Consider the following 15,477-nt stretch of genomic DNA (forward strand, 5'->3'; position numbering starts at 1 on the left):
ACTTTTGTGGGGGGGTTCTTCAGCTAAAGAGGGTAGGGTGTCTGAGGCATGTCCTTCCCCTGGCATGGCTTCCATTCCATTAGCAGCTGCTGATGTAAAAAGACACTGATGTTTCATTGCTAGTGGAAGGGACCTGGTGTTGGGTACAAAACCTACTCAGTCTAGTATTCATGTCTTACAGCACCACTGCAATGGAACCCAAGTGGGTATTTTGTGTCTGCAACTGCTGCATGACTTCCTGGTGGTTGTCTCTCTGCAGCTTTTGGATTTCCTCCAAAGTGGTTATTACTTGGCCCATCATGCCTTTGGAGCTTTGGTAGGCTCCCAAAACTTGGTAGATGGTTTCCTGGTCAGTATCGTTTCTTTGAGACCCTATCCTCCGGCCGCAGCAGCCTTCTCACACACCCTGCCCCCACATGCCTGTTCCCCTGTCATAGTGTGTCCAATCCCAGGGCAGGTCCATCATTGTCAGGGGTGCCAAGGTGAGACTCAGGTACCTGTACTGTGGGGCACACATTGGATGTAACAGTCCTTGGGACAAGGTAGGGGAGAGAATGGTTGCTTGTGATGTAGATGCAGCAGGGCTGGGTGGGGTTGACGTGGGAAGGGTGAGGCTGACAGATGTTGACTGATCAGGTGTCCCAGATGGGGCAGGTTCTTCGTCAGTGTCCTGACACCCAGCAGTGTTGTCCTCACTGGGGCTTTCATCCAGAGGGGTAGTGACAGTCTCTGGTATCCTCCCCATGGTGACAATAGCAAGGTTACCTGTGGAGGGAGATGCAGACAGTGCCTTAACATGATCCTCAGCAATGACAGTGACAGCCGCTGCACAATCTAACTTAGTACAACATGAAACTCTGTAACTTCAATTCCATACACCATGGTTTATGCTGTTAATATATGTTGGTAGCAATTGTTCTGCTGATGGCATCTGTTATTGCCTGATTATTGGCATGGCTATTCACCTCTGTTACCTAATGAACTGTCTGGCATGATAGAGGACACAAATAAGAGCTGTACAATGCACATTTGTGTCCTTCTAAGAACACTGTATGTCAGTAGACAATAGATATTGACCTGTATCTGGATGTACTGCACGTTCATCTACTCAGACATCTGACTTTCCAAACCAGGTGAGTATATTTCTAGCTTGGGATCTTTAATCCGTCACCATTATATTTGGGCACTCAGCTATAGCTGTGTTTTGCTTGGGTTGCTAGTGTGAGTGAGCCATTGCATTGCTGTGATTGCCATGTACTGTTCCACACTAGAACTATTAAGATGTGTTAGACAGAATATTAGTTTAACATGCATAACAAGTTATATTTGGTGCAGTGTCACACTTTCAAAATGTTGGAATATTGCATAATGGAGGTTGTAGTGCTATAATTAGCAAGTACTTCATGTGCCTTTTCCAAGGGCTGTGGAGCCAGATGAGTTAAGTGGACATGTGGCATGCCAGAGAGGGGTATTATGTAATTAGGAGAGAGTTGTAGTGGGTGGTGTGTAAATTGGGGTGGGTATAGGTTGTGAGCGAGAATGCAGGACTAGATAATTGTGTGACATAAATGTTGTTGGTATTTTCCAGACTCCACTCCCCCAGGTATTCCTATTAGGCCTCCCAGATGCAAGATGTTCAAGACCTTCTCCTCCTAAGATGTGAAAGTAGGGGGAGGAGGTGGCGGCCCACCACCAGTCTTGTGTACCGCCTGCTGGGGCCTGGATGCCATGAGCCGTACCTTCCCCTTGAGGTTGTTCCACCTCTTCCTGATGTCCTCCCTTGCACGTGGATAACTGTCTACAGAATTGACCCTTTCAACTATCCTATGCCACAACTCCATTTTCCTAGCAATAGATGTTTCTTTGACCTGTGCTCCGAACAGGTGTGGCTCAACTCTTACAATGTCATCCACCATGACCCTCAACTCTTCATCAGTGAAATGTGGGTGTTTTTGTGGGGACATGGTAGTGGTTGTGAAGATGGTGTGGGTGTGTTCAAAGTGAACGGGTGCAGAGTTAGGTAAATGGTGAGGTGTAAGTGCTGGGATATCAGGGGGTGATGGGTGTTGTGGATTGTTTGTGGTATTAATGTGTGTGTTTTGTATGTTGTGCAGGTGTTTGATGAGTGCATTGTGAAGTGTTAAGGGATGCCTATTCTTGCTACTTTAAACTCTCTGGTATGTTAGTTGTCTGTGGCTGCGTGTGGCATTTTGATTGCACAGGATTGTGGGTTGTGTAGGGGTGTGTTATATAGTGCAGTGAATAGGTGTGTCAGGTGTGTGGGTGTGTATCAGGTGTGGGGTATTCAAAATATCCAATGTTGTGTGGTGTTCTGACTGAAGTGAGCTGAGACTGTTGCGGTTAGCACTGCAAATGGTTTTCTGCCATGGAAGAACCGATGTCGTGATTTGTGGATCATAATCTGATGGGAGGATTTTTGTCAGGCTGGTGGTGCTGGTGGTGGGACCGTCTCTTTTCCGTCCTCCAGTGTCCTGGTGGTTTCAGAAATTTGGCTGTTTTTTGGCAGACATCACAGAGTGACTCTTAATTTGGTTTGTCGAATCACTTTTGGCGGCCGCCAATGGGGTGGTCTTGCCAAAAGATGGCCAAACTCGTAATGAGCCCCATAGCGTCTAAGTTAAGACCGACTGCTTTCTGTGCCAAGCTACGCAGGGTTAAGCACAGGTTAACTTAGTGACTTTTTGTGCTTCACCCTCCAAGTGATTTAGCTATTGCTTGACCAAGTCTCACACCCCAGTCAGCCAACATCCCAATGTCTCACATACAGGATTTCCAATGTAATTTACCAACGTTTCTTTTGGCCCCATTGCTGCAATGAAGAGCAACTGATAAGAGGTCAATAGAAAGCACACTTTTCAACATGACAAATGCTACATAAAGATACAGTACAATACTTTGCTGTGATTCTTTGCAGTGTTAATATTCTGCCTGAGAGTGAAGTGCTCCTCCACCACAGATACTGCAGTTGATTGTTTTCCGGTGCTATAAACTTTACTACAGATGGCCAAGCACTTTGCTATGCAAGTAGATTGTAGTCCAGCAGAGATGAAAACCTTGAGTGAACAGCCACACCTTGATTCCACTGAACGCGACGCCCAGTGGTGTAGTGAACCCCCCAGAGAGCAACTTAACTTTGGGGCTGTCACGGAGCACGATAGGATGGTGAACCCAACAAAGAGATATGATGAAATGGTGAAAATAGAATTGGAGACTGAAAGAAGGAAAAGTGAAAAGAAATAGTAAAAAGTGTGAAAGCTAGGATGGTGACAAATGGATGGACGGGTGAAAAGATGGAAAGAAAAGAAAAAGAGTCAATAGGTAAAAGAAGGAATGGACAGAAGGAGAAGGAACGGACATGGGGAAGGATTAAATGGTGGATGGGTACGAAGATGGATAGATGGATGCACACAATCTTTCATTTGTGAAATAATGACTCTTGCTCTCAGTAAACATCTGATGCTGAAAAATAAGTGCTGATCCCCACAAATATGTGCCGGTGGACCCCACTGGCAACCACTGGCTCAAACTGAACACTGAATACATAGATGTGTTGGGTGGATGGATGAAAGGAGAGGTGAATATATGAAAGGGCACAATTCTTACTGGATGGACGGTGTGATGGGTGTGTGGAAGGATCGTAAGCTTCACTTATGGGCATATAATTTGATGAAAAGATAAAAGGGTGACAGAATGGATGAATGGAAGGGGGACAGGAACTCTCCTAAGGAGGTTCAGGTTTGCTCGGTTTGCATGCTAAGTATATTTAGAGGTGTGGCTCAACTGGGAGTATTTTCATTTTATGGCTTATGCCTTAATATAGCCAGTTTAAAACTTTTTCTAATTGTTGTACTATGGCCAGTCCAAAGGAACTTAGTCGTCTGGATCAGAGGCCTCCCCCATACAAAGTAATGAAACAGTGCAGAAAAGAGCATTCTTAAATTCCTAACAGTGCTCCAATTCAAATAAAATAAAGAGCTTAAAAAGACAAAGTAGCGCACATTACCAGTGAAGTCTTTCTTTAGATGTCTAGGAGAGGCACTCAATTTATTAAATGACGGACCATTCCTGGTCCAAACAGAAGCTTTCAATCAGATACCATATCACTGTGTTTCTATAGACGCCATAAGTTTGAGGGAGAATCATCTCTGTAACAAGACCACTGGCAGTCTCCCCGAGGTAGTCTGAATCTACACCTTTCACACATACCCAATACTTTCACTCAGTTATTTTATTATCATGAATTTACCAACACCTACTGCATCTGAGAACATTGGAACGAACATAATAGAGAAATGCACCAGAAACAAAACACACAGCCTAATTTTTTAAAAAAAGGAAGCCCAAGAATTCCTCTTGTACAGCTGGATACCATGTACATTTTATCACTTAGGCCTTCATTACTAGACGTATAATTTCTTCAGAGTGGATTTACCACTTGCCCTTCAGATTGTCTAATAATTCTGGACCCGGAGTCACCCGAGACAATGAGAGCAGACACTGATCTCTCCGGACAGACTTGAAGCCTGCCCTCGCTCCCCACCGTAACACTTCACCCTCTACCAGCCCTCCACCTGACAATTTCCATCTGAACAGAGCAGGTAGACAGGTCGCTATTGTGCTCACTACAATTGGAAAAAAAACACACATAAAAAGAAGCCGTATCTGGGGTCTTTGTGGTTATTCCGCATTCCACAGACTAAAATCGTAATCAGTGGATTTTGGTGCAAAAATAGTTGCCAGTATCAGGAATTCGTCCCTGCACCAAATCCTCCGAACTTGCAATTATGGCCAATGAATTTAAATTAAATTAAGCCAGTCTGAAATATCAGTAGAAAGCATCATTTAGATTGAGACAAGGCGAGGGAGCAACCTAAAGGTGACAATGTATATTCAGATAAACTGAGAATCTTAAATTGATCTTGCTTTAGTGCCATAATTAACTCCTAAAACAGAACGCATAGAAAATAATTGATGTTGAGGTTGTCTTTATTAAGATCTGTTCCGTTTTGTTCTCCTTCTATTCCTCTTTTTCTCTCTCTCACTTTTTTCTTTCTTCCGCTCATCTTCTCAATATCACCCTTCTTCTTTTCGCTTTCTTCTGTTTTTTTCTCCTTCTCTATCCCATTAATGCCATTCTTATGTTTCTCTTCCTCTATATCTACCTCACGTCACTTTTTACATCTCAGATGATATCTCTGACAAGTAAGCTATGTCTGGAGAACGTAACCGGTGTTACAGAATTCCTCCTGCTGGGATTTCAGATGCTTCCTCAACTTAAGCCGTTCCTCTTCATAATGTTCTTCACCATTTACTTGTTAACAGTTACTGGAAACCTTCTGATAGTGGTCACGGTCTCTACTCATGCACATCTACACTCACCAATGTACTTCTTTCTTGCCAATTTGTCATTTGTGGAAGTTTGGTACACAACCAGCATTGTCCCACCTATGCTGAGCGGGATGCTCACAGGAGGCATCATGATTTCTCCATCCAGTTGCATCTCACAGTTTCATATTTCAGGTGGTCTTGTGACATCTGAGTGCTTCCTTCTAACGATGATGGCCTATGACAGATATGTGGCTATATGCTATCCTTTACATTATGCAAAGTTGATGGGCCAAAGTCATTGCATTATGTTGACCCTTAGTGCCTGGGTGGCTGCGTTTCTGCTATCGTCCATCACAAGTATTTTACTCAGCATGCTACAGTTCTCAAGGAACACATTTATTGATCATTTCTTCTGTGACTTCAATTCAATTGTAAATGCAGCTTGCTCAGATACCTCTGTGGTAGAAATGGAGGTTTTTGTAGTATCTTCCATTATTTCCTCTGTGTCACTGATATTGATCATTGTGTCCTACCTGTACATCATTGCGGCCATTTTGAGAATCCCTTCTGAAAGAGGGAGACACAGGGCCTTCTCTACCTGCAGCTCTCACCTTGCGGTTGTCTCCACTTTCTTTGGGACACTAATAATTATATATGTGGCACCCACAAATGGCCAGAACCTAAATATTAACAAAGCTTTTTCCTTGCTCTACACAGTGGCAACTCCACTGCTCAATCCAATTGTGTACACTCTGAGGAATAAGGATATCCGAGATGCTCTGAAAAAACGTTCACTGAGAAATGTTGTGTTCCTAAAGAAATGAAAACTCAATTTTGTGAATATCTGGTTTTGACAATTTTGACAATGCTTGATGACAATTTGGTACATGGATGGAATGCAGTATTTCCACAGAAGAGGAAGTTATTCCTAGATTTCCCTGGATGTTGGGACCATGACAAAGCTTCCAGGGATCCAAGTCTATGAATTTAATTAAAAAATATCTCCTAATCTAGAATACATCAGATTGTCTCTAACATGAAGGTAACCGCGGCTCATATATTCAGATTACCAGGAACACTAGGAATCGCCGGGAAAAGAGTGTTAAACAGGCCATTCACCGCAAGCTGCCAGATAAAAACGGGGTACCGAGGGGCAAAGCCAGTCATCAACTAATTAAGAAGAAAATGAAGGGTTTGATAATACATGCCTCTTGGGAGGATGACCAAAATACAAAGTGAAAGTTTGAAAAGTACACTGAGGCCCTCATTACAACTTCAGCGGTCATTCAAAAAGACTGCCGAAGCTGAGGGTGCCAGTATACCGCCAGTGCTGGCAGTATATCTAGCTCCCTATAATGACTTTTCTGCTGGGCCAGTGGACGGCGTTTCTGTCCGCTGCCCCAACGGAAAAGTCACATCAACATTGCAGCCAGCTCGTAACAGAGCCGGCGGCAATGTTGATGTCCAGCGGGTGCAGCAGCACCTGTCGCGCATTTCGAAATGCGTGATGGGGCTGTGCCTGGGGGCCCCTGCACTGCCCATGCTAAGTGCATGGGAAGTGCAGGAGTCCCAGGGGCACCTCGAGAACCCTTACTGCCAGCCTGTTTACTGCTGCGCAAAGGCTGCGGTAGGAGACTGGGCACTGCTGCCCTGGGGATTATGACTGCCAGACGGAAGCCTGGTGGTATGTTGGTGGAACCAACAGTATGGCTGTGGCTAATGCGCCAAGGTCATAATAGCTGGCGGAACACCGCCAGCCTGTTGCCGGTGTGGCGGCCAGCTTACCGACGGCCGCCAGGGTCGTAATGAGGCCCTAAATGTTATATGGTTAAAAAGACACAATAGTCACTTATTCTAAAAGCTATATTATGTTATGGCTGACTGAATATGCACAGGACTTGTTACATTTTTCTAAATCCGCGACAGTATAAAATTATAACAAACCCTCTAAGAGTAGGGGGCAAAGTCCAAAAACATAATCCCAAATATATGCTCTTCTTACTATCAAGGCAATCACATATACCGACTTATATTACTAAATTCCTAAAAACTGAATCCACCAGCTATATTGTGGCTTACAAGTTATCTACTTTTATCTTTCAGTAAATGTGCAATATCACACTTTTAATGCTACACGCGAGTAATCGTATAATTTGACAACCAAAAAATGTCCTTAAACCACTCTTTGTAGTTCATCTATATAACAAAATATTTTATAAAAAGTCAGTACACCCTCATAAAATCGTAAATGAATTAAGACTGAATCGGTTAATATCATAATATTGAAGATTTTGGCAGTGAATCCTGTATATGACATCCAATCAGAATTTAAGTGCTACGAGTGTTTATAAAATCATTGCTGTCTTTCGGTGGTTTCACCTCCTTCTGGTCAAACAGGACAAAAGACAGCTACAGAGACACTTTTATATTGTGATTAACAGTTGGTGATTGAGGCAATTACAGTCCCCTCACCTATCAACATTTCACATTGTGCAATATGTTATCTCACTTTCTTCCAAAGGTGCAGGAGTCAAACCGGGATCAATCACCACATTCCCCACAGAGGTAAAGCTTAAAAGGTCAGTTCCAGGGAATAAAGCAACTATACACAACACCCTCCAATGAGCCAAAAATTCAAGTTCAAATTCAAATGTCACTTATGATAGGTAAGGCACAACAGTCACATTTTATATATAAAAAGCATCCTTTGGGAAAGAGGGGACATTATCAACACTGACACTTACTTGTGGGTCAAAAAGACTGCTTTATTGGAATACAGGTACACTAACAATTCCAAACCCTGGCCTTTGTCTTACAAAACTAAGGGGGTCATTATGACCCTGGCGGAAGGCGGAGAAGCGGCGGTAAGACCGCCAACAGGCTGGCGGTCTTTCCTCTGTGTAGTATGACCATGGCGGTTACCGCCATGGTCATCTGCTGGTTCTCCATTCCGCCCGCCAGGGCGGAGATGACCGCCGGGCTGGAGACCAGGGTCTCCAGCCCGGCGGCCATCACTATACCGGCGGCGGTACTTGGACCCGGCTGACCGCCATGGATTTCATGCGGTTTGAAACCGCCATGAAATCCATGGTGGTAAGCACTATCAGTGCCAGGGAATTCATTCCCTGGCACTGACAGGGGTCTCCCCCACCCCGACTCACTCCCCTACCCTTCCCACCCCCCCTGCCACCTCCCAAAGGTGGCAGGACCCCCCCCACCCTGACCCCCAACATAACATCACTCATACACACACGACATGCATGCAGGCACCACCAACACACATACACGCACGCACACCGACGTACATGCCAATATCCACACACAGAGTCAGTCACGCACACCCACATTCAAACATACACGCACACATCCATACAGACATACCTACAGACATACACGCACTCATTCCCATACACACAACACCCCTGCTAGCATACACGCACTCACACACCCCCTCTACATACACACACACACCCCCATGCACGCACACAACACACAACACCCCCCTCCCCTCACGGACGATCGACTTACCTGGTCCAACGATCCTCCGGGAGGGGACAGGAGCCATGGGGGAGTTCTGCCGACACCACACCGCCAACAGAACACCGCCACGCCGAATCACAGGACGTGATTCGCCGGGCAGTGTTCTGTTGGCGTGGCGGTGGAGGTGGAGCAACCTCCACTTCCCCGCCAGTATGGCTGTTGGCGGCTCTCCGTCCGTAAAAGGACAGAGAGCTGCCAACAGTCATAATAGGCCCTCGCGGCAAACCGCCACCACTGGCGGTCTTCCGCACGGCAGTCCCTCAGTGGTCTTGAAAAAAGACCGCTGAGGTCAAAATGACCCCCTAGATACCTTACTATGCAGGCAGTCACCTAACAAAACTTACCCCTACCCTACCGCCCCCGCACTTTAAGCTTAACCTTGCCATCTAGTACTCCTTAAACTGTTCAGACTGTTTACTCCCCATTGAAACTGTTTCCTTTCATTACCAGTCTTCTGATGCAACATAACAGATGAACTTGCAACTAGCATAACTGTTAATGCAACGTTTTGGTTCCTTTCTTTCCTTGGTCTGCTTTTGTTCACCCCCCTTTTGCTCTCAATGTGTACTGCCAGGTTCGCTTTCCGTAACTCTTTGTATGCCATGTGAACTCGCCCTGCCTCCGCCTGCTCCAAGTGACAACCATACATCAATATCATCTCTGTGCACCCATAACCCAATGAAACTGGCCTAAAGAAAACCCTTCTCAATTGAGACCCATCCCAACAACCCCTCCTTCTAGGGTGGGAGGGAGGGGAAAATGTTACCACTAACTGCCAACCACTGTGTCACTTGTCCCAAAATGGTGCCCGGCGAATAAAATGGCACCCTAAAATACCTGGCTGCATGTAGCCTGAAAATAGCCCAAACAGCCCAATGCAGTCTTGAACTGCATCACTTCCCCAATCTTCAGGGGGGAGACCTCCTTCTGGTCGGAAAGCCCCCCCAAAGCCCCATTGGGGAAGAGGGGGTATTACCAACATTGACACTTACCTGTGTGTGGAAAAGGTTGCTTTATTGGAAAACAGGTGCACTTACAGTTCCAAGCCCTGCCTGACGAAACTAAATACCTCACTATACAGCCAGTCACCTAACAAAACTCACCCTCTCCCTTCCCCCCTTTAAGCTTAACCTTGCAATATGGTACTCCTTAAACTGTTCAAACTGTTTACTCCCCATTGAAACTGTTTCCTATCATTAACAGCCTTCTGATGCAACATACCAAATTAACTTGCAACTAGCATACCTCTTAATGCAATGTTTTACTTCCTATCTTGTCCTGGCCTTCTATTGTCCACCCCCCTTTTGTTCTCAATGTGTGCTGTCAGGTTCGCTATCTGTACCTATTTGCATGACATGTGAACTCGTCCTGACTCCGCCACCAGTAAAAGGAAGCCCACTCGACTTTTTCTGTCCCATTCCCCACGTTTATGGCTCATTTAAGAGCTCTTTCACCTTCTCCCACGTGTGCAACAAGTACAGCTCTGTGCCCATGAAGGACAGGTGCACCCCATCCTCCAGACAAAAATCCACATCTTCGTACCTCAGGTCTACATGCTCCAAGTAAGTGATCCCTGCCTCTGCGCAAAAGCCCCTCATCTCCTTGTTAACCTACCTGTGCGTCCACTCGATGGCACCCAGTTTCTTAGCTCCCCTCCTAGGACCTCCGTGGGATAAACAACATCCATATCACATGGCAAAACCCTCCACTGCCGCTGGATCTCCCATAAATCTCTTTTCATGGCTTTCATCACATCAATGGCCATTTGCACCACTAGATCATTTTCCCCTAAATGTAGTAACAACTGTTCTGGGCATACGCCCCTATTTTTAACCTGTTGAGTGCAGGCGTCGGCCACTGGCCGACACCCACACACCCTCCCTGGTGTGGGTCACGACCAGTGGCCGACACCAGGAAGGGTATTAATAAATCCTCGGGAGCGTCGCACCCGAGGATTTTTTTTTTTTTGCTTTAACTTCCCTCGGGAGACACGGAAGCTTCCGTGTCTCCCCCCGCCCCCCACCCGCCCCCCACCCTCCCCTTTGTGACGTCAGTGCGCCGCAAGGCGCGCTGACGTTTCAAAGGTGTTTTCCCCATCAAAGCAGGAAGCAGCCTTGCGGCCGCTTCCTGCTTTGATGGGGAAAACGGCCTTTTCCACATTCGGGAAGGCCTCGTAAGAAAGGGGAGAGTCTCACCTTTCTTACGAGGCCTTCCTGAAAGTTTTTCCTGGCCCCCGGTCGCAGCTGTGCTGCGATCGGGGGCCAGGAAACACTTTCAGGTTTCCTGGCACCCCCGATCGCAGCACAGCTGCGATCGGGGGGGCCAGGAAACACTTTGAAAAGGCCTCGTAAGAAAGGGGAGACTCTCCCCTTTCTTACGAGGCCTTCTGAAACTGTTTCCTGGCCCCCGATCGCAGCACAGCTGCGATTGGGGGCCAGGAAACACCACTAGACACCAGGGATTTCACTTTTGGGGGGTGGCCCCCCCAGAAAACGGGCCGCCCCTCTCCCGGCATAATTTTTTTTTTTTAAAAAGGTAGGTGCCCCCTGGGGGGGGGGGGGGGAGGGGCGCGATCGCGCCCTCCCCAGGGGATTTTTTTTTTCTTTAAAAAAAAATAATAAAAAAATAAAATGAAATGACAGGGGGTCGCCCGTGGGCAGGGTGACCCCCTGTGGGGGCAATATTTTTTTTTAGATGTTGTAGGGTTTCCCTGGCGGCCATTTTGGCCCCCAAGGAAACCATACAACAACTAAAAAAAAATATATGTATATATAGATCTATATATATCTATGTAGATTGATATATCTAGGTACATGGATATATCTATAGATATATCTATGTAGATATATATATATATATATATATATATATATATATATATAGAGGTAGATCTATATCAAAGAGATTTATAAAGCGTGCTACTCACCTGTGAGGGTCTCAAGGCGCTTGGGGGGGGTGGGGGGGGAGGGAAAGGGGCTGGGAGGTTCACTGTTCGAAAAGCCAGGTTTTGAGGCCCTTCCTGAAAAGAAGTAGGTTTTGGGTCTTGCGAAGGTGGGTTGTGAGGGCGTTCCAGGTTTTGGGTGCAAGGTAGGAGAAGCATCTGCCCCCGGTGGTGGTGTGTTTGATGCGGGGGACAGAGGCGAGAGAGAGGTCAGCTGAGCGGACGTTTCGTGTGGGGGTGTGGAATGATGACTCTCGTTGAGGTAGGCAGGGCCTGTGTTGTGGAGTGATTTGTGTGCGAGGATGAGGATCTTGAAGGTGATCCTTTTGTCAATGGGGAGCCAGTGGAGGGATTTGAGGTGTGGAGAGATGTGTTCGTGTCGGCGGAGGTCGAGGATGAGTCATGCTGCTGAGTTCTGGATGCGTGTAGTTTGCGCTTGAGTTTTAGAGTGGTGCCGGCGTAGAGGGCGTTTCCGTAATCAATCCTGCTGCTGATGAGTGCGTGAGTGACAGTTTTTCTGGTCTCTGTGGGGATCCATTTGAATGTTTTTCAGTATACGGAGTTTGTTGAAGCATGAGGAGGTAAGAGCGTTGATTTGTTGGGTCATCGAGAGAGAGGAGTCTAGGATGATGCTGAGGTTGCGTGCGTGGTTGGGGGTGGGTGCAGGGCCTAGCGTGGTGGGCCATAATGAGGGGTCCCAGGTGTTTTTGTGTGGGCCAAAGAGGATTATTTCGGTTTTGCTTGAGTTGAGTTTCAGGTGGTTGGCTGTCATATATATATCACTTTTGTCAATATGTGTGTGGTTTCCCTGGGGGGAAAAGGGTCCGACTTGTCTAGTGGCAGTTTTAGTGCCATAAAGAAGCGGAGAAGGTTTATATGCCTACTGCAAAGAGCACATCTGTATTTTATGTAAATAGCTGAGTACATTAGTAAAGTCTATGGAGAGATGAAGGGCACTTTTGCTGGGTGGTAATGAGGGAATCCGAGGAGGAGGGAGTGGGAGCACCAATAATGATTGTTGGACTGGGCGCAGGAGGTGCTAAAGACTGTGACGAATGGTATGTGACAATGTGTTTTTTGAGTGTCTTGAAAGTACGTGCTGATTGAGGGAAGAAGCGCAGGTAAGGTGGCCTCTACTGTTGCACGTATCTCACACACACCATCGATTATGTGACTGTCTACGTAGGCTAGTGTTTTAGAGCAACAGTTTAGCCAATAGCAGAGATGGCATCTTGATGGATGACTGCTGCCTGCACTCGGGTTATAGAGGACCGCTCTGACATAGGATCAGAGACTGAGACATCAGATACTGAGACAGCATCTGAGGGATAGGACAATGGCGCAGACTCTGGGAGTGATTTTTCAGTCAGAGGAGTCCCATTCGATAACTCATCTTCCAGTACATTATGAGGGAGGTGATGAGGACAGTCCTGCTGTCCCTTCGCAAGCTGTTCGTGCAACTGGGTAATAGTGGGTTAGGCCAACCCAGAGAGCAGGTGAATGCGGTGGCAAGCAGAGAGAGAGTGGTCTCTTGGGAGCTCCCCAATTTAGTTCAGCCCCAAATTCCACCACCCAAATCATATTGTGGAGACATCAAAATTGTCTATGGCAAAACAAACTGGTTTTGTAAGGCAGGCACCTGGGTTTTTGGTCCTGGATTCGGCGGCCATATAGAGAAACACACTAAACCCAAACATTTCTGGAAACTAGACATTCGGGGGAGTCCACAGAGGTGTGACTTGTGTGGATTCCCCAAAGTTTTCTTACCCAGAATACCCTGCAAAGCTGAAATGTTGAAAAAAAACTCAATTTTTCTCGCATTTCTGTCACACAAACTACAGGAATATGCTGGGATCCACAACATTCCTACCACCCAGTGACTCCTCACCTGTCCTGATAAAAACACTACCCCACTTGAGTGCCTACACCGAGTGCCTGTGTCAGGAATGGATCACCCCAGGGTCAACAGCTGCCTCACGTAAGGACCAACATTGACCGTTGTGTGATCTATTCCTGTCGCAGGCACCAGGCCTAACCACACAAGTGAGGTATCATATTTATCGGGAGACTTGGGGGAACGCTGGGTGGAAGGAAATTTGTGGCTCCTCTCAGATTCCAGAACTTTCTGTCACCGAAATGTGAGGAAAACATGTTATTTTAGCCACATTTTGAGGTTTGCAAAGGATTCTGGGTAACAGAACCTGGTCCAAGCCCCACAAGTCACCTCATCTTGGATTCCCCTGGGTTTCTAGTTTTCAAAAATGTGTTGGTTTGCTAGGTTTCCCCAGGTGCCGGCTGAGCTAGAGGCCAAAATCCACAGGTAGGCACTGTTTTCTATGAAAAAATGTGATGTGTCCACGTTGTGTTTTGGGGCATTTCCTGTCGCGGGCGCTAGGCCTACCCACACAAGTGAGGTATCATTTTTATCGGGAGACTTGGGGGAACGCTGGGTGGAAGGAAATTTGTGGCTCCTCTCAGATTCCAGAACTTTCTGTCACCGAAATGTGAGGAAAACTTGTTATTTAGCCACTTTTTGAGGTTTGCAAAGTATTCTGGGTAACAGAACCTGGTCTGAGCCCCGCAAGTCACCCCTCCTTGGATTCCCCTAGGTCTCTAGTTTTCAGAAATGCACAGGTTTGGTAGGTTTCCCTAGGTGCCGGCTGAGCTAGAGGCCAAAATCTACAGGTAGGCACTTCGCAAAAAACACCTCTGTTTTCTTCCAAAAATTTGGATGTGTCCACGTTGCGCTTTGGGGCGTTTCCTGTCGCAGGCGCTAGGCCTACCCACATAAGTGAGGTATCATTTTTATCGAGAGACTTGGGGGAACGCCGGGTGGAAGGAAATTTGTGGCTCCTCTCAGATTCCAGAACTTTCTGTCACCGAAATGTGAGGAAAACGTGTTTTTTTAGCCACTTTTTGAGGTTTGCAAAGGATTCTGGGTAACAGAACCTGGTCCGAGCCCCGCAAGTCACCCCTCCTTGGATTCCCCTAGGTCTCTAGTTTTCAGAAATGCACAGGTTTGGTAGGTTTCCCTAGGTTCCGGCTGAGCTAGAGGCCAAAATCTACAGGTAGGCACTTCTCAAAAAACACCTCTGTTTTCTTCCAAATATTTGGATGTGTTCACGTTGCGCTTTGGGGCGTTTCCTGTCGCAGGCGCTAGGCCTACCCACACAAGTGAGGTATCATTTTTATCGGGAGACTTGGGGGAATGCCGGGTGGAAGGAAATTTGTGGCTCCTCTCAGATTCCAGAAACTTTCTGTGACCGAAATGTGAGGAAAACTTGTTTTTTTAGCCACTTTTTGAGGTTTGCAAAGGATTCTGGGTAACAGAACCTGGTCCGAGCCTCGCAAGTCACCCCTCCTTGGATTCCCCTAGGTCTCTAGTTTTCAGAAATGCACAGGTTTGGTAGGTTTCTCTAGGTGCCGGCTGAGCTAGAGGCCAAAATCTACAGGTAGGCACTTCTCAAAAAAACACCTCTGTTTTCTTCCAAATATTTGGATGTGTCCACGTTGCGCTTTGGGGCGTTTCCTGTCGCGGGCGCTAGGCCTACCCACACAAGTGAGGTATCATTTTTATCGGGAGACTTGGGGGAACGCCGGGTGGAAGGAAATTTGTGGCTCCTCTCAGATTCCAGAACTTTCTGTCA

General features: G+C 46.6%; 1 protein-coding gene across 1 annotated transcript; it reads left to right on the plus strand.

Moving 5' to 3' along the window:
* The first annotated feature begins 5,207 nt into the window (after positions 1 to 5,207).
* LOC138301672 (olfactory receptor 11A1-like) lies at positions 5,208 to 6,173 on the plus strand. The gene has a single exon (XM_069242187.1). It carries the CDS (start codon positions 5,208 to 5,210, stop codon positions 6,171 to 6,173), a length of 966 nt encoding a protein of 321 aa, XP_069098288.1.
* Positions 6,174 to 15,477: the final 9,304 nt, after the last annotated feature.

The sequence above is a fragment of the Pleurodeles waltl genome, chromosome 6 (genome assembly GCF_031143425.1).
Source record: "Pleurodeles waltl isolate 20211129_DDA chromosome 6, aPleWal1.hap1.20221129, whole genome shotgun sequence".
NCBI classification, from domain to species: domain Eukaryota; kingdom Metazoa; phylum Chordata; class Amphibia; order Caudata; family Salamandridae; genus Pleurodeles; species Pleurodeles waltl.

What these genes read in the sequence shown, in the direction of transcription:
- LOC138301672 (XM_069242187.1), top strand. Translation starts at nt 5,208, where the DNA reads ATGATATCTCTGACAAGTAAGCTATGTCTGGAGAACGTAACCGGTGTT.